The sequence below is a fragment of the Centroberyx affinis genome, unplaced genomic scaffold (genome assembly GCF_046629955.1).
Source record: "Centroberyx affinis isolate AG114_WGS23_722 - 3 ecotype Tasmania unplaced genomic scaffold, CSIRO-AGI_Caff_v1 ptg005345l_1, whole genome shotgun sequence".
Classification (NCBI taxonomy): Eukaryota; Metazoa; Chordata; class Actinopteri; order Beryciformes; family Berycidae; genus Centroberyx; species Centroberyx affinis.
In genome coordinates, this window is record NW_027282668.1 from 59,853 (window position 1) to 87,034 (window position 27,182).

General features: G+C 40.8%; 1 protein-coding gene across 1 annotated transcript; it reads right to left on the reverse strand.

Moving 5' to 3' along the window:
- On the reverse strand, window positions 1–24,579 carry ano11 (anoctamin 11). Its single transcript, XM_071546587.1, has 26 exons — window positions 24,572–24,579; window positions 23,190–23,272; window positions 22,912–23,000; window positions 22,574–22,711; window positions 21,533–21,650; window positions 21,239–21,438; window positions 20,155–20,262; window positions 19,925–20,061; window positions 19,369–19,426; window positions 19,154–19,264; window positions 18,898–19,063; window positions 17,508–17,598; window positions 16,033–16,129; window positions 15,217–15,360; window positions 14,217–14,354; window positions 12,718–12,816; window positions 12,483–12,585; window positions 11,083–11,194; window positions 10,912–10,966; window positions 10,660–10,757; window positions 9,464–9,600; window positions 7,806–8,011; window positions 6,639–6,775; window positions 6,037–6,127; window positions 5,066–5,197; window positions 1–27 (listed from the first exon to the last, which is right to left on the reverse strand). Exons 1-26 carry the CDS (start codon window positions 24,577–24,579, stop codon window positions 1–3), a joined length of 2,883 nt encoding a protein of 960 aa, XP_071402688.1.
- Window positions 24,580–27,182: the final 2,603 nt, after the last annotated feature.

The following is a 27,182-nucleotide window of genomic DNA, read 5'->3' on the forward strand; positions in this document are numbered from 1 at the left end:
TCATGTTGCCAAAGGACGCGTCGCTTGCTTCGGGGCAGGCAGCACAGTTGGGTTTGGACAGGGAAGGAATGGGGAAGAAAGAGAGAGAGAGAGCGAGAGAGGAGAGAAGGAGCATGTTAGTTCTGTCAGGCCGACTACTGTATCTGGTGTGGAAGGCAAAAAAAAAGAGCTGACGCACACAGAATCTGCCGCAACATGTTATGCTATTGAATTAATGCCGGCTACTATTATACTATATTCTTGTGGCAAAAAAGCAACACTGACTCTAGCAATGCAAAATGTACATGGTAATTTCCGATTAATATAGTGTGCGAAGTCTTCTTATGATTATTCTGAACTCTATGGTAACACTTCACATGAGTTACAGTTTATAACACATTCACCCCTGCTCCCAAGAGCTTCATGATATCTATATGACACATTCAACTGATTCATGTCTTATGTCAGCTTTCATTAGGAGTTCATGTATTGTGATATTTGAATGAAACAGATTATTTAATAAAAACTATGCCATAGTTTAGCCATAGAAATTTGAGTTGTGAAGCTACTTTTCAGACATTGTATGCTGTTGTTATATGTGCCTCATTTTCTTATTTGAACTTGGACAAGTTCAAACAATTAGCTACTGCTTGCTTAGCTAGCATAAATGTTAAGCTTGTAGCTGGCTGATCTAGCTGATTTTTTATAGAAGGGTGTTAAGACCCAATTTTCTTACATGAATTTAAGATTCCTTCTTTTCCTCTAACTTAATACAATATTTTTGAACAAAGGTGATGTAGATTTTGATATATGGGATGTTGTATCTGATATTATGTTTATGCTTATATATAAGATATACATGTATGTTTGATATTTTTGAAGTATGGCTTCTGTACTACTGTTCTTTTCTCTATGTATCTGTTTTCTATGTACTTTATTGAATTGTTAATTATTTTTGGAGGTTTATCACCCTGGGCGATTTGGATGGTTAACCACACCTGCCATCATAGAGCTTGTCAGCCTATGGGTGTGAATGATGTATAAATATGGGTGTGGTTTTTTCAAACATTTTGACCTGACAAAGATCCAAGTGGGATCAAAACGTTGTCACTATTAAACTTTTGTGGCATGGAGCAAGTGTGCAGGCGTTACTCCTTTCATTGACACAAGCTTGTAGCTGGCACCATAACCTGCTATCATCAGTGAGATGACATTTGTCTGACACTGTCTTGCTAGCTCATACAAAAAGCAGCAGACTAATGTTAACAAATACGCTGATCCTAAAGAAATATAATCTTAATTTTGGTGAGCAAGCTAACAAGCTAGTTTTCCAGTTATGGTTTGTATGAAAGACATGTGCATTGGTGATCTTGCTAAGTTTGCTGACATAAATGCTTAGCGTGAGCTAGCCCATTCATTTCGGGGTCATTCCTATGTTCCCTCATGAATTTTTTCCCCCACCCAAATTAGGCCCTATGTTCCCTCAGCATCAGAGGGTTAGGGTTAGGGGTTAGGGGGCGAAAGGGGTGAAAACATTACCTCATTGGCAGAGGTACTGATCTGAGGGAACATAGAGCTGAGGAAACATAGGGCTGAGGGAACATAGGGCTGAGGGAACATAGGGTTGAGGGAACAGGGCTGAGGGAACATAGGGCTGAGGGAACATAGGGTTGAGGGAACATAGGGCTGAGGGAACATAGGGTTGAGGGAACATAGGGTTGAGGGAACATAGGGCTGAGGGAACATAGGGTTGAGGGAACATAGGGTTTGAGGGAACATAGGCTGAGGGAACATAGGGTTGAGGGAACATAGGGTTGAGGGAACAGGGTTGAGGGAACATAGGGTTGAGGGAACAGGGCTGAGGGAACATAGGGCTGAGGGAACATAGGGTTGAGGGAACATAGGGATGAGGGAACATAGGGTTGAGGGAACGTAGGGTTGAGGGAACATAGGGATGAGGGAACATAGGATGAGGGAACATAGGGCTGAGGGAACATAGGGTTGAGGGAACATAGGGATGAGGGAACGTAGGGTTGAGGGAACGTAGGGCTGAGGGAACGTAGGGTTGAGGGAACGTAGGGTTGAGGGAACGTAGGGCTGAGGGAACGTAGGGTTGAGGGAACGTAGGGCTGAGGGAACGTAGGTTGAGGGAACGTAGGGCTGAGGGAACGTAGGGTTGAGGGAACGTAGGGTTGAGGGAACGTAGGGCTGAGGGAACGTAGGGTTGAGGGAACGTAGGGGCTGAGGGAACGTAGGGTTGAGGGAACGTAGGGTTGAGGGAACGTAGGGCTGAGGGAACGTAGGGTTAAGGGAACGTAGGGTTGAGGGAACGTAGGGCTGAGGGAACATAGGGCTGAGGGAACATAGGGCTGAGGGAACATAGGGTTGAGGGAACATAGGGTTGAGGGAACAGGGCTGAGGGAACATAGGGCTGAGGGAACATAGGGTTGAGGGAACATAGGGCTGAGGGAACATAGGGTTGAGGGAACATAGGGCTGAGGGAACATAGGGCTGAGGGAACATAGGGTTGAGGGAACATAAGGTTGAGGGAACATAGACACACTCCCCAATTTGAGTGACTGTAGCTAGAAAGCTATTTAGGGAGCTAACAATATTATCAGCTATAGCCAACAAGTAGCTAGTATGCTAGAAGAATTAAGGTTTAAGCACAAGTCAGAAGAGATGAGAAGCACATGGTAAGGCTGAAAATTATAAAGATACAGTGTCTGAAAACTGCTTCTCCATACATGTTCATGGTTTAACCAATTAATCATTTTCACTTGAAAATGGCACATGCCAGGAGGACTGTTTCATTTCACTCTATTGACACACTGTTCCACTGCTAGGTCACAAGTATTACACAAACATCTTTTGAAAGGCCTACTATAAGTCAGAAATAATGACTTATAGTGTTATGAAGATGTTCACGTATTATGAATGTATTATGAGTGTCAGTTCAGTATGGCAAGGCATGGCACATTTATCTTAAGCGTAAATGAGTACAAATTTGAAAAAAAATCTCCAGTAATTATTATTATTGGCCATGTATCATATACTAAACTATGTGTCTGTGCGAGATAGCTTCATGACCTATCCATCTATCAATTTATCACATTCACCAAACAATATGTGATCAGTCATTGGTCCCCACAAATTTCACTTACAGAAGTTTGGTTTAGTAGTTATCAGATGCAGGGACTTTGCCATAGCTTAGGGTTTAGTGAACTGACTGAATGTGTTATAAGCTGGAGTTCATTTTAAATGTCACTGATTATTTCATAACCATTGAAATAATATCCCGCTACATACTTGCGTTACATCAGAGTTTAACAGAGCACAGGAGTAACAGTTGTTGTGCAGTACTCACCACCCCCCCTCCGGCAACATTCACTACATGAGACACATCACAACAGCATGGGTCAGAGCACAGGGACACACACACAGATGGGGATGGAAATACACTGTATGGGACTACGCTCCCCCTCGAGGGAACTGTGCATTGAACCGGCTGTGGCTCTGGAACTTTGACAGAACTTGAGCAGAACTTTGTGAATGTGTGTATGGAGTGAATGTAAAACGGAATGTGTTTGATATGTCAGATTTTCTTCGCACCATTTCCCTGGCATGGCTTTCTTTTCCAGCTGACTGAATAACGTCAACGCTATATAGGATTTTCTCATTACTAAATGAATGAGAAAATAGTATTACAAAAAGCATCATGTTTTCATTTTACTCAGTTTGACTTCTTAAGCCTTATTCCCGTTCTTGGGCTTCCTTCTGGTGAGTTAAACATCAACAGCAGCGCAGACAGGGGAAATAATGAAATATGCCAACAGACAGCAGCCCACAAGGTCTATGGCTGTAATCAAAATTCATCTGTCAATGATATATCTGGCGAAGATCCGACACAGATTACCTTTAATGATCGTGTTGCGTGCAGTGTAGCGAGTTTATGACAGCATGTCAAGCCGCAGGTTGCCTTGCACAAGGTCTGTGTAGGTGGGTGGGTGAGAGGGGGCTTTAAAAAGACCAGAAAGTCTGGAGTTTATTTATGGGAAACAACAGTCATAGGTAATAGGTTTAATACTGTGTGTAACCTCTAAACACTATTGGTCCATTTGAGCTATTGAAAAGGCTAATGGAGATCAAGCTGTACCATAGCATTGGCAACAACTACAGAAAGTCATACATTTATCAAACAATTCTGATTCATTGTTTCATATAGACAGATACCCTATAGCTAATGTGGCACTACTTGTATGTTAGTTTGAATTTAGTAGTAGGAGTAGGAGTATTTGCTGTTTAGATCAGTGGTTCTCAACGTGGGGTCCGGGGACCACCAGGGGTCCTTGAGGGCATTCTAGAGGGTCCCCAGCAAATTGATGAATTGTTAAACTTCATTACTTTGTCATTTTAGAATGACTATTTTGATCATAGTTTCACTGTTATCTCTCTACCTACAGTACAGATAGTCATGGAATTCTGGACAAAATCATATCTGACAATAAAAAATATTCTCATATTTGGGTCAGAGAGACAAAATCTCATCAAATGGGGGTCCGTGGCCCTAATATGGACTAAATTAGGGTCCTTGATATGAAAAAGGTTGAGAACCACTGGTTGAGATGATGTAAAAAGATTCAACTCTTGTGCTCGCCTCACCAACACACAAAACAGCGGGCTTTACCAAGTACATTTTCATCTTACTCTGCCACCTAACATTATCATGCATGTATGTACAATGTAAAATGGGAGCCAAACTGTGGTTGATAATTTATTTTAATTTCAGTACATAATCGATAGAGAAACTGACCAATGTCTTCACCTGGATAATTAATTGCACCAAACTGTTCTATTTAGCAACTGAAAATCCAACTTTTTTTTTTTAGGCTAAGTCTTGCTCTTGGCTAAATTTTGCTCTTGGCGCACATGTTCACACACAAAACTGGGTGGTTTCTATGAATATGAACATTTACGAGTATGCAAGTGTGTGTGTGTGAGTGTGTGTGTGTGTGTGTCCCGTGCTCCACTGACCTGGGCTGGAGGCGTCTGGAGTGGCCGGGGTGGCCCCTCGGCCTCGACTCACCAACAGGGCCTCCTGGTTCTCGGCCAGGGCCTGCTTGGCCAGGTAGCGCTCCCGCTTGATCTTCAGCTCCAGGGACTCGGGGACGTCGGGCACCATCCAGTCGATGGCCCGCAGCACGAAGAACACCACATGCTGGAGGAGGGGAGGGGTAAACACACGGTACAGACCCACAGCAAGACACATTTAGCTTCTTATTCAGATTGAAGAAAACTACCACACGTCATCTGATTCTGTACATGAAACCAATTGGAGATCATGTGTGATCATGTAATATTCCATGACTTTTCCATGACTTTCCATAACTAAATCAGATCACTTCTATGACTTAAGAATGTTCTTCCTTCCTGGTTTTTTTCATATTGCTTTTCAGTCTGGTTTCCCACCATCTAATTCAACAACATTCTTGTAAGGTGATCCATTGTAAAATTCCTAGGTATTCCCTGACTTCCCCACAGAATGTATCAAATTGCCAGTTTTTCCCTCTCAAAATTCAAAGATATTCCAGGAATTCCATGACCAGTGGGAACTACTTGCTCTAAAAAAATCCCCTCTATCTCTCTCTTTAGCGCTTACTCTTTTTCTTTCCTTAGCACTTCACTCTTATATATTCGCCCTATGGTCACAGGAATATGTAAGGAAACTAAGGTCCTGACCTTTGACCTGTTTAATTATGGTTGTGTGTAATTTTGGTCATCTAGGAATTGAAGCTTATTCTACTGCTTCTACTGTTGAGTGTCAGCTAAATGCCAAAAATGTAAATGTAAATGTGAAGTAAAGGAATAACGGAGGGAGGAGAGGGTAGCAGAAGGATGGTGAGAGATGGTGGGATGCTGGGAAAAGAGTGGAAATGGAAATGCAATTGGAAAAATAGGAGAAAGAGGGAGTTGAAGGAGGATGTTGAAGAAAAGACAGATAGAAAAAGCAACAAATGGAAGAGGAAAGAGAGGGAGGAGAGATGGGGGCCTTCATACCTCAAAAGCAATGATGAAGCCGAGTCTGACAGCAAGGAGTTCCCAATAAAACAACGTGTAGTTTCCATTGTCGTCTCTGAAAGCTTTATATCTAAAAAGAAAAAAAAAGAAAAGATACACAGTTACAGCTGAGCATGCTGCATAGTGGTCCGTGTGTATGGCATGCAGCAGCAGGCAAGAACAAGCTGGTGTTGGAAACATTAGGAACACTGCCCTCTGTTGGTCAAGTCTATGATCTGAAGCCGATGCTGTTTGAAACCTTAAAGCGATACCTTGACATTTTGAAACTATTCCCAGCATTATTTGCCAAGGGAAGAAAAATTGAGGAATCACTTTAAATATATATTTTTTTATTTTCTTGCTTAGTCGTTACAAGAAAACTACTTCCTACAGTCAGAATAACAGATGAAACATACCCACATCTGAACACACACTCTTTGATGCAGTGTTTTAGTGCACGTTTTTTAAAGAGTTTTTGCCAAAAGTGACATGAAATTATACATATTTAAGAAGCTGAATATGGAATTTTTGTACCAAAGAGTGTGTGCCCATTTGACCACTATTACGTTAGGCCTATATACGTAAATTCAGAGAGAGTTTACCTGCATAGAGGGTGCAGGGTGTAGTTCAGCGGAGCATAAGCCAAGGTGAAGTTGACGTATCCGTTAAGGTCATCGTCGAACTTGTACTGGTACAGCAAGCGAGGGAGGAAGTCTGATGTGAATGCTATTAGGAAAGCCTGTGGATGTTAAAGAGATGGGTTAGAGTTAGAAGGGATAATGGGTGATAATGTAGCGAGACTAGCAATACTTTTTATAGCAATTATTATCAGAGGCGTGACTAAGTCAACTATGCTCGAGTCCCAAGTCAGTCTCAATTCAAGTCTCAAGTCTAAATGTAGAGCAGCAAGTCAAGTCAAACAAATCAAGAGTCTAGTATCAATTTAATATCTTAAAGGAAACTAAATATCTAGGACTTTTCAATGCAATATGGTTTTAATAGGATAAAAACTTGGTAAGAGCATCATGAGTTTGATTTCTAGAATCAGTTTCAACTTCAATAAATTCAATCATTCCATCCAAATTCAGAAAACAGAATTTAAATTCAGTCGTCTGCTGGAACAAATCTCACCACTTTCAATCCAAGTCATTTACACAAACACAAGATCTCAAGTCAAGACTTTAGAAACCTTTTCAAGTCATCAAAGTACAAGTCAGAGTCAAGTCCCAAGTCACCAGAACCCAAGTCAAGTCAAGTCTCAAGTCTTCTCTTCATCCATCAAGTCAAGTCTCAAGCAATTAAAACTGTGACTTGAGTCTGACTTGAGTCCAAGTCATGTGACTTGAGTCCCCACCTCTGATTATTATTAACAACTGGATATTGGCCTAAATGCTGTTTCAGAGGCTTTTCCATCCTGACAAGAACGAAAATCTGGGGGAAACACTGAATACTTGTCTTTTTTTTTTTTACTTTTTGGGCTTAAAAATGGTCAACTTGAAAGATCTTAAATATCGACTCAAAATAGTGACTACCAGCGGCTTCAATCCAAGTTGCCATTGGTATCGGCCTTGAAAAAACCCATATCTGTCGACTCCTAGTTTTGACACCAATGAGCCCCCGAAGAGGTAAGAGGGGGAGAAATGAAAATATAGAAACTAACATCTCAATTGTTCAAAAACTCTTCAAAAACTCAAAACCTAACCATATGACACTTTTTCAAATGTGGACACCTCGATCGGCCTCACCCATACCCCATGTCATTGACTCACGTTGCCGATGACGGACAGGTGGGACAGGGCCTCCAGGATGTTGAACCAGACCCCGATGTTCTGGGCGCGCTCGGCCACGGGCCGGCGGTACTCGCACGCGAACTTGTGGGCGTCCAGCCGCACCTCCACCCAGTTGTTGAGGAGGGCGAAGAGCGGAGCCAGGGGGAACGCCGCCACGAAGATGGTGATGAAGCCGAACTGGAGCACTGCGGGCACAACAGGTCGTTTTTTAAACACGGGTGTGATGATACTGAGCCGTCACTTGGTCTTATTTTTAGGGATGGGAGGATAAGGAACTGATGCAAAATTAGGACTTTTCCATGACTTTCCATGACCTAGAAATGTTCTTATTTCCTTTTTTGTTTATGTTATTTTTCTAAAGAATACGTCGACTCATTATTATTATTTTTGGTTTGTATATGCACTGCTGTATCACCAAGCGTATTCTTATTATTTTTTCTTACTGTTGTTATTATTATTTTAATTATTATTACTATCGATTCTATTTATTTATTTTATTTTACAATTAGTTTATATATAGGCTATATTTATATATATAGATACTACTGCCATTTTATATGTTGAATTATTACTATATATTGTTTCTTATTTTACTTCTCCTTTTCTGTATCCCCCTTCCCCTCGCATAATGTTTACATGTTTGTCTTTTGTCTGCTTTTGTCAGTCTTAAAAAAGAGATGGTATCTGTAATGTCATAATTTGCTTATTTACAAGTGTTTCTGTACCTCGATCTTCATTCTCAATAAAAAATGTTCAAACTAGAATACATCGACTCAGTTGTAAAATTCCCTGATGTTCCCTGACTTCCCCAGAAAATTGAACAAATTCCCTAACTTTTCCCGTCTGGAATAAAGCACTCAAAATTCCATGTTATTCCAGAAACTGCATGACCAATGGGAGCCGTGAACAACAACAACAACAACAATAATTATAATGCACATATCCAATTTTCTATGGTGTTGCTATGGTGTCTGGTACTTCCTGCACATATGTATGGCCTTCTGTTGATATTTATTTATTTTTAAATAATTTTTCACTTAATTCATACTAAATCTATTGCATTGTTTGGTATAATTTCATATTGCATATCTTTTTTATTTATTTTTCTCTTTGGTTATGTTCTACCTCTATCATTTGCACACCCTCTTAATGCTATACTTCATATTTTTCTGTACTTTTATTTATTTATTTTTTAACTCTTTTTATTAGGGTTTTTGGTACAAAACATACACCATCTCTAAAGATTTCCTCCAAAACATAAGAAAGTATATACATATATGACTATACATACAAATACCCACACACATACACACACACACAGTATATATACACACACGTACACACATATGCACATGCGTACATACACACATATACACACACACGCTCATATTCACACCTATACACATAAATAAAATATGTGAATGGTGTATGACAAATCTCCAAATAGCCTACTCAAAAATATTAAATAAGCACATTCATTTTAATTTTAGAATTAACATTTTCTGTACTTTTAATTCTTGCATTTCTACATATGTTCTTGACACATTGGAACTGTCAGTTGCATTATGTACAGTATATGCCCCCCCCATTTACTATATTCTGATAATAATAAAACTACTACTACTAATAGTACTTGCCCATCTCCAGGTACTCCTCAAACAGGCCCTCACACTGCACCAGTTGGTAGTCGTCCTCCCAGCGCCGAGGCTCATGGGATGCCTTGCCCCCCCGCACCTTGGCCAACGCCCTCTTCTGGCGCCAGGCCTTCACCTTGCTGTCAGAGCAGAGAGAGATGAAAGGACTGTGAGGATATGCTGGTGAAAATAGCGAGACAACAGTGGGTTTACACTCAAGAATAATAGTAATAATAATAATGTGATAATAATGTGAGACTATTGATCCCTGGAGGGGGATACAGTAGATGATCCTTGCTGCATAAATCTGCATATTAATGAGGAAAAGCGGATTTTCTTGAAACTACTATAACTCCTTAATGCTTTAAGATAAGTAGTTTATATTAATAGTCATAGACAGAGACAAGTATGTTGACATAGAAATATGTGCTAATGAATGCATTCGTTAGCTTAATTAATGAGCTCATTAGCATCAACGCTTATGTGTAATGCATCATGGTGAGTATGGCGGAACATTAGGCAGCTTCTAGTCCAATTTTCTTTGTTGTATCTATTATCTAATGTAAGGTTTTGCTCAAAGGCACTTCAGCAGGGCAGATGCTTGTGGTTTTCCAGCTCCAGGACAGTCTCCCTGCTCTCCTCACCTCCCTGCTGCTCCCAAAAGATGGAACTATAGTGGTTCTGCTTTAAAATAGAAAGTCTTTATGGATTTTTTCAGTGTGTGGGCTGTGCCAATGCTGCAGCAGTACAGTAGTGAGGCTTACTGCACCAGAGAAAGACAGCTCCAGTCAGAATGCAGAGGCTCGATGCAACACAGTAGTGTCACTTCTCAGGCAGGTTAAACAACACACTTATGGATATTATGCAATCTATTGATAATACTACACATAAGGCTAATTCTATTTGGACCGATATAGGCTGATACAGATATTTTTGGATTGAAAGTGCTGATAGCCAACATCTTTCTAATTCAGTTCTTTAAATTTGACTATTTTTCATGCTAAGATTATTCCCCAAAGTATTTGACTCTTGCCAGGGTGGAAAAACCTCTGAAAGTAAAAGGAGGAACCTCCATCATATCGGAGATAGACTTAATATTTAATAAAAGGCCAATATGGGCCTGATATATCAGCAAACCAACATATCTGTCTAAGCCTACTGTATTCTATTCTGTCTTAATGTCTGGACGGGAAACGTACGGGATGACGAACTCCTGGACGTTGCTGATGACTTGCTTCCCCACCATGATGATGAAGAGTTGCTCAGCCAGTTCAATGAGACAACCCCCAGGACCGCACTGCAATACACACACACACACAATACAAACAAAACAACAAATAAAAGTTAGTAAGAGAATTAGAATGACAATAAAATAGGCAGAAATATATTTTTTTTCCATGTGAGTCTTTGTATGAAATGACAGCATATCCAAATGTAAAGAAGGAACTTACGTCTTCGTTTCTCATCCCAAACAAGGTACCATAGTTGGTAGGGTAACCCACAAACCTATCACCAACACAGACAAATAAATACTGAGTCTGAATTTCAGTTTTCCAATAACTAATAACTTTTCTAATGAGGAAAAGCCATTGCGTGTCTTATATTTGAATTCTGTCCCTCACCTTCCCTTAAAAAAAGCCACATAGAAGGGAGAGGAGTAGAAGTTGACGAACTGGAAGACGAACACCTTGAAGATGAAGGCGTCTTCGTACTGGGTTTGTGTTCGGTGCATCTCTGCCACATACAGAGAAAACACTGGTGTTACATTCACTAAAATATAAGCATGCAAAGTCAATGGAAAGAGGGAAACAATGAAATGAACAGCACTTCGCTCTGGGCGGCGTGAATTTAGGCGACGAGGCGTTTGCTAGCTAAAGTATCTAGGAGAAGCTAGCGTTAGTAGTAGAAAGTAGTCACATGTTAACATTAATATCGCTTGCTAGCAGGTTAGCTAGCTAACAGTTTGTTCAGGTTAACTGAGCTGACTCTTCTCAAGCTACAACTCTTCATGTTTTGGAGTAGAGACTAGGGCTAAAGACAAGACAGTTTACTGTGTCACAGTAACCTACATTTGGAAACAAATCCACCTTATCACACTATTCAACATTATTGAATTGACACCCACACCATCTTTTTTAGATATCTTTCTTTTGTTAGCCTGGTTGCTATATACTAAACTCTTTTTAAAATGTTGTATTTTACTTGATTTTATGCATTCTATGTACTCTATTTTTTAACTTTATTTGTATTATTATTATTCAGTGGGTTTTATTTTCCATCTTGTTTTGCATTCTTCATTTTTATCTTATTTTTACTATTATTATCAAGTGCGTTTTATTCTCCATCTTATTTTACATTAATTATGGCATTCTATCCCTGTTTTTATGCTCATTCTATGTCTATTTTCATGTGAAGATGCATTCTATGTATTCTATGTAATCTTATTTTCACTATTATCATCAAGTTTTATGTGAAGCACTTGGTGCATGTAATTTCTTTGTTGTAAAGCACTTTGAAAAAGTGCTTTACAACTTGTATGAAAGGTGCTATACAAATACATTTTATTATCATTATTATTATTATTATTATTTAGTCATTATTTGCACACAGTCAGTTCTCCACCGGACCTCCATGATGGAGCCAGACGTGGCTGCAAAGCCTCTACAGAAAGACGTCAACTGAAACCACTAATCATAATGGCTGGGACTGCTGCCCTGCTCTCTGTTGTGTCATCAAATCTTCTTGTATGTCGTCATGCCGCTTGCATGCTGCTTTTTTTCCCGATCAAACTCAAGCAAGTAAAACAAGGTGAAATTTTGCATCAATTTGCTTTGTTTTGCACCTAAGGTAAAAAATAAGTGGCACACTCTGGAGTGTGTTTACTGTTGGTGTCACAGAGAGATCTTTCCTCCCTGAGCCTGGGAATAAATTCAAGCACCTGGTCTACTCCCTGGGGAGTTTCAGTTTATAGTTAGTGGATCTACTGAGGCTGGATGCAGCAAAGAGCAGCGTCTCTTCTTACCCCATTTAGTGAGCTGCTCGGCTAATGCGGTGTACACCTGGCCCATCAGCAGGATCAGCCCCAGATTCACCATGCTGCCAGAGATATTGGCTATGTTCCCTGCCTGGGGAGAGATCACACACACACACACACACACACACACACACACAGTACAAGGGATATGTGTAAAGCACATACAAATCTACAGGCATGAAGACATTTTATCCCCTATGAAGAGATAAGAGATGCGATGTACCTGTGTACGCAGGACAGGACTCCCAGTGTGGAACATCATCATGCTGATGATCCCGCGGTACATGATCACCGTCACCAGGAAGATCAACACCACACACAGCTGAGACGGGACACACATGGATATTGGGTCAAAGGATTAGAATTGACTGACTTTTATATTGGGAAAACAATAGAGAAACGCATGATTAAGACAAATATACACTTTAAAAGCAGCCTCCCAGGCAATATTAGGGTTAGTAATATTAAGCAATATTAAGAAAGCAATATTAAGACAGTGCTGACATTTCTAAATAAAGGCTGACACACCACTTTAACCTTGTTTTTAGGTAAGGAACAGTCTGGAGAACAACAACAGCGAAATGACTAAAATGTAAGCATACACTAAGATTCAGTTTGTTCCATATTAATTATCCCACTTCCTTTTGACTGATGCCTTTTGTTTGAAACGTTGATTTGTAAAGTGAGACTGTAGAAAATAATTGACTCCATGGTGAAATCCCACCAGTGGACCACAACGCAACACACACACCCAGCGTGATAAGCTAGATAGGCGCCAATCTCAGTCCCTCTAAAAGCTGATCCTTACAACGCGGTAATCCTGGATCCAGTGTATGGCTGAGATTATCTTCCATGTCTGGACCTGTGGGCACATGACCTGGATCCAGTTATTATTAGAAATGGATTTGATTACCGTTGTAGGATTCGGTGATCTTAACACAAAAGGATTAGCCCACAGTGTAAAACCCCACCTGTCTTTCCCCTCCAGGCTCACAGCAGTAAAAACAAAAGACCGTGACTCAGGGATGATGAATACACGAGAATTTGATAAGGGTTTCTGAAGGTGGATACCAATAGTTTTGGATTGAAACCGCCGATTGCAGATATTTTGTGCCGATAGTCAAGATCTTTAAATTTGACCATGTTCAAGTCATGACAAAAAATTCCAAACAATCCCAAGTATTCAGTGTTTCCTCCAGAAATCACAGTATCAGCACAGTATAAATGGTAGAAAATAACTTAACTCCACTGTAAAATCAAACGTGTTTTTATCCGCCAAAGGTAGAACCAGTATCAAATCATCTAATCATTCTTCTACATTCTCTAATTGAGTTTTGAGACTTTTTGTAAATGAAATTATGCTGAAGTTTAACAATTCATTCAACTTTCCGGGGACCCCCTGGAACCCCCTCAAGGACCCCTGGTGGTCCCCGGACCCCACGTTGAGAACCACTGCTGTAGACAACCAGTATAATATTGATCAATTACACAATAAGAATGTAATCAATCATCACCGTCTTCATATTGGAGGTGTCCGACATTGAGTCTTAAATTAGACTCAGAATTAAAGGCCATTATCAGCAAAACACTATCTTAAATTATACTTATAATATTAAACTTAGACTTACAATTAAAAGGCATTATCAGCAAACCAATATGTCGGTCTAACCCTAGAATACACAGGACTTTTGGAGTTGTCAGAAAGGATAAACAGTGTCTCACCATAATAATGATGACCATGGTGCCGGTGAGCATGCGGGACAGCCTGGCCTTCTCTGGGAAGTAGGGCTCTTTGACCCCGGTGACCGGGTTGTGCTCCATCGCCGGGGCCATGGCTGCGAACTCTGGCCGAGGACGCTCCTGAGGGAACACAGTGATGAGGTCAGCATCCATGGACAGACTCCTTCCTGGGGCCGGATTCACAAAACCCTCTTAAGAAAAAAAAATCTTCTCAAGAGACATTTTTTTCTTAACTTTAGTCTTAAGAAAAAAATAGGGAAAAATGCTATTCTCAAAAACAGTTCTTATATATTTTCTTAACTTTCTTCTTATGTTTCTTCCTAAGATCATATATTTAAACACATTTTAGACAAGTAGGTTATAGTTCAAAGTCTTCATAGGTTCCCCTACACCTAACATTAAGATGAACATTTATTGTAAAGCTTTATTTGGTCTCATGTTTATTGAAAATAAGCTAGCAAATTTTACAGTTACCAACAGCAACCAATATCTTTGCTCTAGTTGGCCTAAATAGGTTTTTCCCCAATTGTTTTGTAGATGGAAGCACTTTGGGTTGCCTCCTAGCCTTGTCTCTTAGCCTCCTAGCTTTGTCTCCTAGCCTCAATGGCAGTAAGCCTAAAGTTTATTAACCAGAATCAATTCAGGCCCTATTTTGAGAAGTTCTTAAGTAGGAAAATTAAAGAAATTCGCAAGAAATGAGACTGTTACTAAGAAAATATTGAGGAATTGCACTTAAGAGCCTTCTTTAGAACTTCCTAAAATTTCCTCTTATGTCATTTCTTAAGATCTCTCTTAAAGGACACATTGGTGAATCCGGCCCCTGGTCTGCTAGCCCTCTGAACAACATCACACCCGAGACAAGACGGCCAGCGTGGCCTGACATGCTCAGTACCGAGAGAATTGCTGTATGCGGACGATTACCAAAAGAAAAAGTCATGACCTATCTACCAGGACAAATAAAAGACGGCGGACATGGTGAGACCTCTTCTTCATGAAAGTCCATGCAGTCCCAGTGGTGAGCCAGGGTGGCCATCTTTCGTTTCCAGTACTCCAGGAAGGTGACGGCCCAGAAGGACATGAACACGCTGAAGAAGACTGTTCCTGGGTGGTCAAAGAGGTAGCCCATCTGCAACGAAGAGTGATAAGGTAGGCATCTTTGGAATAAATATCATCTTTAAGTCTTCTAAACAGGGTTCCCACACATTTTCATGGACAAAATTTCAAAACTTTTCCATGACTTTTCAAGGATCCGTAATAGAATTTCCATGTAATGTGAGGCGGTGACTCTGAATCAATACCAGAAATTATTACTACACTGGACAAATAGAACACACCTCTTTATATTGGATTTTAGTGCTTTAGTGTCACTGCAACACATTACATGGAAGCTATTGAAATAAAACATGAATTTTACATAAAAATATTTATTAAAAAAAAAAAAAAAAAAACATTTGACTTGACTCAATTTGACTAGAATGGTAGAAAATAACTTAACTTCACTGTAAAATCAAAGGTGTTTTTATCCGCCAAAGGTAAAACCAGTATCAAATTTGACGTTGCTTCACTGGTACCAGCATTGTAAAGTTTCCATCAATACCAACAAATGATAGGAAATAATGTATTCAGTTGTAAAATTAAACATGCGATTCAAAAAAAGTAGACACCGGGTTTACCAGAGTCAGATAATGTCTAAGAACCTTCACATTATCACTGTATCAATGGGTGTTATTTCTAAAACGGATCTTCCTGGTTCAAATAAAGTTTCAGCGAAGTGTTTTGAATACCTGAGGCTCATTACCTTGGCCATGGGGCAGATGTCGGACATGTTGTAGGGTTGGCAGGTGTTACAGAGAGGACACATCAGGTAGCTGGCTCCACTGTTACAGATCTCCTTGCTGTCGACACAGGCACACAAACACAGATGAGACACAGCTGGGAAAACACGCGTTTCACTTCTGATCTGGATAGAAAACATCTTTGGCCTGTTGATCAAATACAGGCCTAATCATAGCCACTGGTGTGACAGCTAAGGGATTGTGTGAATTAACTGTAATGGATCTTGCATCCACACGGTGTATTGGTTCCAGGAGAGGTGCGAAAATAGAATACAATGGTGCTGAAATGAGCTTGTTGGCAGGGAATAGAGCTATTGTACTCGCTTCGATTCACATTATTTATTCAGCGAGTTGCTGAAACCATGACTACACATCAGATCCAGCACACAAATAAAGCCTCAACTGACTCACCGATGCCTACCCCCCCCCCCCTTATTTGTGTAATGGAGAGATTATTATCCACTAATTGTCCATTATCACATGAGACTGCTGCGGTTTATTGTCACCCATCTCCTCTCCAGCGATTGATGACTTTAATCGACAGTGGACACGAGTAATAAAATCTTTAAAGCTGTTTTCCCCTCTCAAGATTTTGTCTCATTTGCCAGTCTTCCTTTTTACTGCTTTTTACTTTATGGCAAAGAGACATTTACTGTCGGTGAAAGCAACGCCCAGACGACTCTCAGAGGAAGTCATGGTTAACAGGATGCCATGGAAACATACTGGTGAAATACAAAACAATTGATGAAGCAATAGCATCCGCTCCCCACACCCTAAGGCACACAATCCAGCACCGCTATGTTAGTATAGTGGAACTCATCCCACTACTATAATTGGAGAGCGGTTTGTGTGTTTGTGTGTCCCACCATGGAGGAGAGGAGAGGAGAGGAGAGGAGAGGAGGAAAGGAGAGGAGAGAGGAGAGGAGACAATGAGAGGAGAGGAGGAGAGGAGGAGGTTATAAATTCTAGTTGGGTTAATACATAATGTATCATAAAGTGGGCACAGACATACCCCATGTGGATTGTACAATTAGGGGTTTTATTTGTATTCAGAACAGTCTGTGCTGTAATATATTTGTATCTCAACCTGCAATTAACATAATTCCTGTCCTCCTGTGTTGTTCAAAGAAGAAAAGTAAAGGAAAGTAAAGGAATCCTTATTGTTATGGATTGCTATTCCCTTCTGCAGTATCATGATATTAATTATTCATGATATTGTACCATATAAATTATTTCACTGTGGTTTTCATGGAGAAACATAAACATGGCACCACAATTATTTGATATAACATGTACCATGTAGTTAATGGATGGAGTTCTACTAGAAAATGAAAAAGTAAGAGATTACAATTTCACCTATTTTTCAAGATGGGAAAATTGGCCATTGGAATGAATGTCCTTTAAAAAAAAAAAAAAATTCTAGCAGGTATGGACTCACGCTGGTGTGTTGGTACCCATGGACATGATTCCTGACACAAACACAAGGGTTCCCACCACTGCTGCCGGCAGCAGCCAGGCCGTGTAGAAGCCTGCAGAGACATAAACCTGCATTACACTATAGATCTCAATGCAGTGGGGGTTGTGCATTTTACACTGCTGCACCGCTGGTTTATGCTGAAATGTGCATGATGGAGAGGTGGGGGGTGGCATCATCCCAAGGTCTTTTAAGTGGCAATTCATTCATTCATTCAGTGCTCACTGCTGTGGTGTTTCTGCTCTGCACTTCCCAGAGATCACCTGTCAATCAAACAGTGTGTCCAGTCTGTTTCCTTGGATTTTCTGTTGCTGCAGTTTGAGTTTCTCTTTTCTTTGTCTGTTCAGCCATGGTGGCTATCACTGCTCATGCTAACTACCCAGTTCTTCTTCTTCTGTTTATTCCAAACTAACTGGAAACATAAAACGCATCACTTCCTGTGCACCAGAGGATTTTTCCCAGGAAAGAGCTACCAGACACCGGCTGTTTAGAACAGCAAATGTAAAAAATTTGATGATCTGCTCTGAGTTGAATCACTATTATCACTATTGTGTTATAGCAATCAGAGATAGAGAGCAGCAAAGCTATTTATTTATATGACAATGTCAAGGATTATTACTTTAAAGATATGGGGGTATATGGGGGGGATGAAAACTGGGATCTATGGATTTAGGATAGGAGAGCAAGGAGTGTTGGGACTTGGCTTTGAAGAGAGTAGCATGTTGCAATGTTGTGGATTATTATTAAGTCAGTCTCAAGTCTTGAGGCACAAGACTCAAGTCAAGTCCCAAGTCTAAATGTAGATTACCAAGTCAAGTCCATGTCATTAATGTCAAGTCTCAAGTCTAAATGTGGAACAGCAAGTCAAGTCAGAACAAATCAAGAGTCCAGTATCAATTTAATATCTTAAAGAAAACTAAATATCTAGGACTTTTCAATGCAATATGGTTTTAATAGGATAAAAACTTGGTGAGAGTATCATGAGTTTGATTTCTACAATCAGTTTCAGCTTCAATAAATTCAATCATTCCATCCAAATTCAGAAAACAGAATTTTAATTCAGTCGTCTGCTGGAACAAATCTCATCACTTTCAATCTAAGTCATTTACACACACACAAGATCTCAAGTCAAGACTTTAAAAACCTTTTCAAGTCCCAAGTCACCAGAACCCAAGTCAAGTCAAGTCTCAAGTCTTCTCTTCATGCATCAAGTAATGTGACTTGAGTCCCCACCTCTACTTTAAACTAATATAAATTCAGCAGGGTATAGTATTTTAGCTCACAGTTATTAGTCAAATACATAGAAGAAACTTTATATCTTATCTACTATGTCTGAATAAGAATTGATACTTACCCAACCAGGCAAAATAGAGCGCAATCTTCTCCCCAAAGTACTCTCTGATGTGGTCCAGGGGCTGGTACTTGTACCACTTGGACCAGCGGGCCCAGTAGTGGAAAATAACTTGCCTCTGGTTCAGCTCGTCAGGACGAACCTCGTGCTTCGGAAGCTGAAAAGGACCCTACGAAAAATATACACATGCTGATCAGAGAGGCGAGGTTTCAGGTCACACAGGTTTCAGGTCACGAAACACATGAGTGAAATCTCTGACCTCGTGCAGGGGGAAAGCTGCTGTGTACGCGCCTTCATTTATCAGCCTGGCAATGCCGACCTCAGCCCTCTTCCTTTTGCCATACACCGTCATGGACAGAATCTCATATACCTGCGATAATGTGTGATAAAGCACAGGTACAGGCAGACAAACTGTCACTACATGCAACTTGAATAATGTCACGAAGTACATGTGTAGAAAGTCGTCTTACTCACAATTCGGTGTCTCTGCGTATTCGTGAAGTACGTTTCACGATTGTCACAGCCAAGGAATCTGAGAGAGGAGAAGGAAAAAACAGTAAACAGAACAATGTGATGGGTCTTGTCACAGTGTGCCATTCATTTGTGGCCAGGCTTCATTTGTTTACAGCAGATTCTCAACCTTTTTCATATCAAGGACCCCTAATTTAGTCCACATTAGAGCCACAGTAGGACCCCCATTTGATAGATTTTGTCTCTCGGACCCAAATCTGAGAATATTTTTATTATTAGATATGATTTGGTCCAGAATTCCATGACTTTCTGTATTGTAGGTAGAGAGATAACAGCAAAACTATGATCGAAACAGTCATTCTTCTAACATTCTCTAATTGTTTTAACTTCTTGTAAATTAAATAATGGTGAAGTTTAACAATTCATTATTGCTGGGGACCCCCTGGAACCCCCTCAAGGACCCCAGGTGGTCCCCAGACCCCACTTGAGAACCACTGGTTTACAGCATCCATACGATGTGGTCTGACTCTACCATTTACCGAAATTAACCAGAACTCACCTGTTCATCTTCGACTTGCGGAAGGCACATGTGTAATAGTCCAGCGGCCTGTTCGGCACGGACTCCGCCATTACGTTTGGTATGCATAGTCTCCTAAGTATCCGAGCGGACGTGTTGAAGTCTGGATTCGGTTGCGCCTGTGTGCCAGAACCACATTTTTTGGACAATTCAATCGACAAGTAAAACATTATGTCATCGGCATAGAGTATACTGCAGCTGCCACCACTAACCTGCAATGGTGCTCTGAGGCAGAGTTCCTCAGCGTAATACACTAGCACATCCCAGGGGGCGCTAAGTTTCAGATAGTGAATCGTTTTCTTCTCATTTGCCGTTTCCTCCTAGTGGAATGAATTAGAAAGGCAACATTCAGAAGTTGTTGATTAATAAGTCAACATAGAGACGGGGATTAATTAAGCAGCATAGAGACTTTGGGGATTAATAAGGCAACATACTGTAGAGAAAACAACATAGAGACAAAGTGATGATGATGAGTTCATGATTAATAAGATGGATATCCGTTAAAGGTCCCGTATTTTACAATTTTTTTTGCGATCAAACACAGTTCCCTGTGGTCTTTAAAAAATGTTTGTGAAGTGTAGAGCAAAAAAAACCCATGTAAATCCAGGTTTTGTAGTGTGTGTTCCAGCCTCTCAGTGTCTCCATTGTAAAGAACAGGCTGTTTTCTGTTTGTTGATGCTAATGAACCACCGTTCTAATTGGCCGCCTCGTTGGAAGGTCGGGCTTTCGGCTCTGATGAGAAAAAGGTTAGAAAAAAAAGAAAATGAGACTCATGCCCAGCTACAACTAAAACTGCCTATTTTTTTTTATAAGAAAATGGTCATCAGTTATTGACTACCTTAGGAATCTTGTACTTCATTGTTTAGATGTAAAATTTTTGCAGGTATATGTATAGGTAGATGTGTGTGTGTTCTACTTCTGTACGGTGTCATTTCATCTATATGCGTTTGTATGTCAAGTGAAGCCCAATCTCAAGGTGATTTTGTTTAGTAATGTTAATTGCCTGTTAATGTGTGTTAATGGCAATAAAGTAAAAAAAAAAAAAGAAAATGAGACTCAGTGAGTGGGAGTGGTTATTCACCTTGGTGCGGTCAAATGCAAATCATCATGAGTGATGTCACTATGGGCTCCAAATCAAAACGGTTTATAGAATCACATGATTTTTAATACAGGAAACTATAGCAAAATGGGAGGAGTTTCCGATTTCGCAATTTCTCGGCTATTAGATACGACAAAAACGCTTACATACGAAAGGGCAAGGAAAAAAACAGTTTTGCGACCTTTAACGTGATCTACCTTTTCCATGAGCAGTCCAGCGCTCTGCAGATTCTGGATAAATTTGTCCCTCCACTGGGCCAGCTGAGCCTTCCGCCGCTCGGACCTGCTGGCCTCCTCGGCGGCCGCGGCCTCCCCCTCCTCGCCGGCGGCCTCGGCCCGCCCCCGCCCCTTGCCGCGGCGTTTCCTCCGAGAGCGAACCTCCCACACCAGCACGAAATCTGAGCCGGGATCGACCGCACGGATCCAAAAGGTTAGACTTTAGATCATCGGTCTGTGCGCTCAGTAACCGTGCGAGATGCTGATATGGCTTACCTATTTTGGTTCTTCCGTCTCTGAAGTAGTTCCCCAGCGGCGGGACCGGCTGCTTACTTCTTGTGTCACAGTGAATGTAGATGGGGTCATCATCGTCATCGCCAGCTGCAGCTGACAGCTATAAGTGCCCATACAATTACTTATATTAGATCAGTGGTTCTCAACGTGGGGTCCGGGGACCACCAAGAGTCCTTGAGGGGGTTCCAAGGGGTCCCCAGCAAACTGATGAATTGTTAAGCTTCATTATTTCATTTACAAGAAGTTAACACAACTAGAGAATGTAGAAGAATGACTGTTTTGATCATAGTTTCTCTGTTATCTCTCTACCTACAATACAGATAGTCATGGAATTTTGGACAAAATCATATCTAACAATAAAAATAAGCTCAGATTTGGGTCCGAGAGACAAAATCACATGAAATGGGGGTCCTAATGTGGCCATAATGTGGACTAAATTAGAAGTCCTTGATATGAAAAAGGTTGAGAATCACTGTATTAGATGTTAGCAAAATCAGTAAATAATAACTGTGACAAAAAGACACTAAAAACTGCAGACAAACACGTTGTCTACTCGCTTCCCTGCATGTCCACCCACTGATATTTAATTTCCTTTTGAAGAGATTCAACTGTGAAACCCTTTGCCAATAGACAGCAGCGTCATAAAAGCCTCCACTTTGCAATATCGATTTCAGATGCCATTACAACGAAAAAAGACGACAGACAGAAAGCTATTTATGATCGAGAACAATCTTTCAGATCAGGCTGAAATCAATACGAGCGGAGAGAGAAAAAAATGTTTCGGTGGGTGTCAGATTTTGAGGGGGGGGTGGGTGGGTGGGGGGGAAACACCTTGAAGATTTACTGCAACATCTCGGAGAAGTCGGCGAGGTGTGAAGAGATGAGGCGGAGGACCGGGGGGGGGGGGGGGGTTTCGTCTGTGCTGTGTGAATGTGTGGCTATTTTCTGCATTTACAGCATGTGATCCATGTAAGAGAATGCACCGCTGCCATGTGTATCTTGCATAGAGAGAGCAGTGCTTACATATCTTGGCGGGATGAAACCCCCATTCTGCAGACTCCCGTAGCTGTCCGTGGCTTGGGCTTCACCCCCGTGGTCCAGATCCAGCAGCACCTCTCTGTCCCCCATCAGCAGCTCGGAGCCCTTCCTCTGCACGAGGGACTGGCGAGGACGAGGAGGAAGCGGTGTCACAGTTAGGTTAAGTCTGCTGTGGGACACACACACACACACACAACATACTGAGCATACACATGATTCTTTCATACTGTAGACTGTACATGCACAGCTTCGGAAATCTCTGGTTATCGCTCAAGTGTTTCAAAGACGACAACGTTGGGAGGAAGAGATTGAAGATACAGTACCTTTGCTGCTGCGAAAGTCTGGATCTGTAGCGGTCTGTGCTTCCCCTTCCCCTCTCCCACCTCTCTATCTCTGCGTCCCTCCAGCTCCTCTGCTCCACAGGGAGACGGCAGAAATACCGTAATGAACCTAGCAGAGGGGCAAGTCGGCGCTTTGCTCCGATTTAAGCGGGGAGGGAATCTATGTCGGTACATCCCTGCATCATCAATAATGGAATAGGCGTTCAGGAGGCAGAGGATGGGCTGGGAGGGGAAAATAAAAAAGGGGGGGGAGTTCTCACTAGCGTACTCGTTATGGGGATTAAACATGCTGGGAGGGGTCTTTTTGATCATAATGTGTATTCCCTGATCCATACATGCTTTGCTGTGGAACATAGACACAATACTCATCAATAATTCACACCGTTACAAGAGAAACTCCACCCCTCCAAAGCATTAACGCCATTGTTTTCATGCATAGGCATGTGTTTGCAGGAGTCATATCGTGCAGTCGACTTGAATGCACTCGGATGGAGGGAGAGCGTGCAATATGAACAGATGAGGAAAGAGATGGAGGAGGGAGGAACACGTACTGTCGGGTGGAAGGAGCGTGAAATATTAAAATTGCATAGGAAAGTGAGAAACTGTAGAGCGGGGGAAATGGAAGGGGGGGGGGCTTTGGAGTAAATGAGGGAAATAGATGGCATGGTGTAAATGGCAGGACCGTTTCATGGGTAGAAACGTGTTTTCTGGATATTTAAAAGATAGGTGATAGTAAACCATAAGTGCATAAACCAAGTGAGGTGAATTTTCAGTTCATTTCTGTATAGTATGGTTTGGAATGGAATTTTACGATAACACAAATGTTCGTAACTAGGAATTAGGAAACTGAGGAAACTGAGGAAAATGAGGAAACGTCTTCATTTGAGATTAAGTGCAAAAGTTCAAGATTCAAGAAGGACAGTTGATTTTTGATCAAAGTGAAGGATCTGTATTAATAATGCCAGTTATTGCTTGAAGTGGTGTTGCAGAGATCACCTGTCAATCAAACAGTGTGGGTGGAGCTTGGATTTTCTGTTGCTGCAGTTTGAGTTTCTCTTTTCTCTGTCTGTTCAGCCATGGTGGCTATCACTGCTCATGCGAACTACCCAGTTCTTCTTCTTCTGTTTATTCTACACAAACCGGAAACGTAAAAACGCATCACTTCCTGTGCGCCAGAGGATTTTTCCCGGGAAAGAGCTGCCAGACACCGGCTGTTTGGAACAGCAAATGGAAAAGCTTTCATGAACTGGATATGGGTTGAATCATTATTGTGCTAATGCAATCAGAGATAGAGGGTAGACATTTATATGAAAATGTTGCAGATTATGACTTTAAAGATCTATGGACTTAGGATATGGGAGCATGGAGAGTCTTGGGCCTGTGGGTTTTGAAGGGTTTGGGTTAAACTTCCATTTTAATAAAAGTCCCAAATAAATGAATTTTGAATACTTCTATTATAATAGTCTATAACTCTTCACTTCCATTTTTTTGCCAGACACTCCTTTTCTTTCTTCCACTCTTCTCTTTCCCCTCGCAGTTTCCCACTGGCTTTTTTCCTAATTTCAACCTCCGTCCATCTTGACTATCACCTGCCAATTTTTCAATAGCTTCTTTCCTCTATTTTCTGTTCTAGCCCTCTCACCTCTCCATATCTGAGACTGTCTGCACTTGCACTGGCATTCCTCCATTTCCATTCCTGCTGGGGATCAATGAGCCATTTCTCCACTTGCTCTCTAAAGCTCTTGAATCTCTCCTCCATCCATCAGCTCTTTTCTTGCACCGCTCCTCCGAATAAGGAGTCAGAAAACTCCCTCCTATCATGCTGTTCTGTGCAGAGAAACACAGCACAGGAAGGATGAAGAGTTAATGAAACCATGGTAACAATAACTGTCTTTACAAGTATACCCAAGGTGACATTACTGACTTAAAAGGATTAGAAAATATCTGAACAAAACCAGTGGTAACTCTTGTTGCCCTAGCAACTAAAATGCTAAGATGAGCTTTTCACGAATATCAGAGGCTGTGAACATTACATGCTCTATCTAGCTTTCTATCTTACTTACAACTTATTAAATATCTTGTTAATTTCTAGAAATGATGGTTAACACATTTGCAATTTCAACCTTGGCAATCTTAGTAAGGTGCCACATATATCCCACTACTATAATTGGAGAGCGGTTTGTGTGTCCCGAGAGGAGAGGAGAGGAGACAAGGAGAGGAGAGGAGAGGAGGGGAGGGGAGGAGACAAGGAGGGAAGAGGAGAGGAGAGGAGACAAGGACAGGAGAAGAGAGGGGAGAGGAGAGGAGGAGAGGAGATAAGGAGAGGAGAGGAGACAAGGAGAGGGGAGAGGAGACAAGGAGAGGAGGAGAGGAGACAAGGAGAGGAGGTGGTTATAAATTCTAGCAGATATATATATTATAAAACGTGTTCCAAACTCAAAAATACAGCAATTTCTGTTTTTTTTCATGGAATTGGTAACATATCAGTAATGATCAAAGCAGTCTAACATTTATGGAATTCATGCATTGGATCTCTGGCAGCCTAATAATCAATAAACAAAAATCTCCAAATAAATGGGAATCGTAGGGGGTGAAAGTGACATGTTTTAATATTTGAGCAAAATCATCTTCATTTAGGGTTATAAATCTTTATAAATCTATTGACTTATTTATGTTGATTTGACCAGGCGGCGGGATTTACAATACACTTCCTGCCTCAAGGCAAAAAGTTGCCTATTGTAGTTTTAAATCTGTATTCAAGAAGCATCGGTATGTTCATCTTTAAAATCGGCCTTTGATCCGCTTCTCTTTAAAAATACATGCGCTCACAACTTGAGAGTCAAAGCTGTGAAGGCCGACACCCATCAAAAAGACAAGCTGTATTAAAGGGAATGTCAGTGTCTTCAGTGTGTATAGTGCAGAGTCGCTTTCTGTATGTGATGGTCTGCACTAGCATGACACTGGCTGTATTTACATGCAAGGAAAATCCCTTTCTTAACCCTTACTCCACTAACCTGGGTTGGGGATCCTATCCTTATATAGCAAAACTCTAATAAGAAACCAAATTGCACACATTTTATGAAAGATAGAAATGTGCAATGTCTGTTGATTTTTACATTGACATTGACCTGTTGGTAGTTTAAAGGGGGATTGTGTAATATACAGCTCTGGATAAAATGAAGAGACCACCCGATATTTTTTGAATGTGTGTATGTTTCTATGGCAGCTGATTCAACTTAATGAGGCATTGATTATGAATTGATTGAGCATGCCAAGACGCATCGAAGCTGTGCTAAAGAATCAGGGTTACAATCAAATGTGGTCAATAGTTCATAAAAGAATATCAGAAGTTAGATTTTACACAGACACAACCATCTTTTAACTGTGAAACAGAATTTTGATGTGGTGTCCAGAGCTTTTTTTCCAGAGCTGTATGATCTCTATCAACCTCTACTGGCAACCAGTAGGAACTACAACATCAATACAACTAATGTACTGAACACTATCAAACCGCATCACTCCTCTATAGCTGAACACTCTAAATTGCCCATAGGCGTGAATGTATAGTATGGTAGATGATGTAGTACATGATGTAGTATGCACAGTATATGTATATAGTGATGTAGTATGTATATGATGCTATGTAAAGCCTTTTGAGTGATAAAGGGCTATATAAATAAACAAGTCTAAACAAGCAGTGTCTAATGAAAAAAGGAAGTAAAAGTTGTATTATAGTGAAAATCTAACTGAATTTGAATTTTCACACCTTAGCTGTGAGTTTTCAGTTTTCACAAAACTCCCTCAATCTTCTTCATGTATTCAGAAGAACTAGATGTTTTTGTTGTTTTTGTTTTAATTCTACCTAGCACACAACTGGTTTCTTACCTGTGACTTATCTCTTATCCCTCGTCTAATGTAACTGTCCTTACATTTTCACTGTTTTTGACCTGTAACAGAAATTGAGATGTTAAAAGTACAGCTGCTCACACATACAGCCTATATATATATATGACAGCAGGACAGTCTCTTAAAAGAAAAATTATCTTTTCTTCACATTAAAACAACTGGGAGCCTTCATCAGAGCATGAAGAGTGTCCAACACAGGGCCAAATATATCTGTGCAATCAATCAGCCAATCAATTAATCAATCACTGCGTTCTCACATAAGGAAGCGGACCTTCTATAAGAGACTGGCTGTTAACTTTTGCCTATATATGATGTGACCACAGGAGCCGAGGTTTGATTTGAATGTA

Excerpts from the sequence above, each read along its gene's own strand:
- ano11 (XM_071546587.1), bottom strand. Across the intron at positions 20,263-21,238 it reads CTGGACTGCTCATGGAAAAG|GAGGAAACGGCAAATGAGAA; the intron begins GTAGATCACGTT and ends TCATTCCACTAG. Across the intron at positions 12,817-14,216 it reads CCATGGTCATCATTATTATG|CTGTGTGTGGTGTTGATCTT; the intron begins GTGAGACACTGT and ends GTCCCGTCTCAG.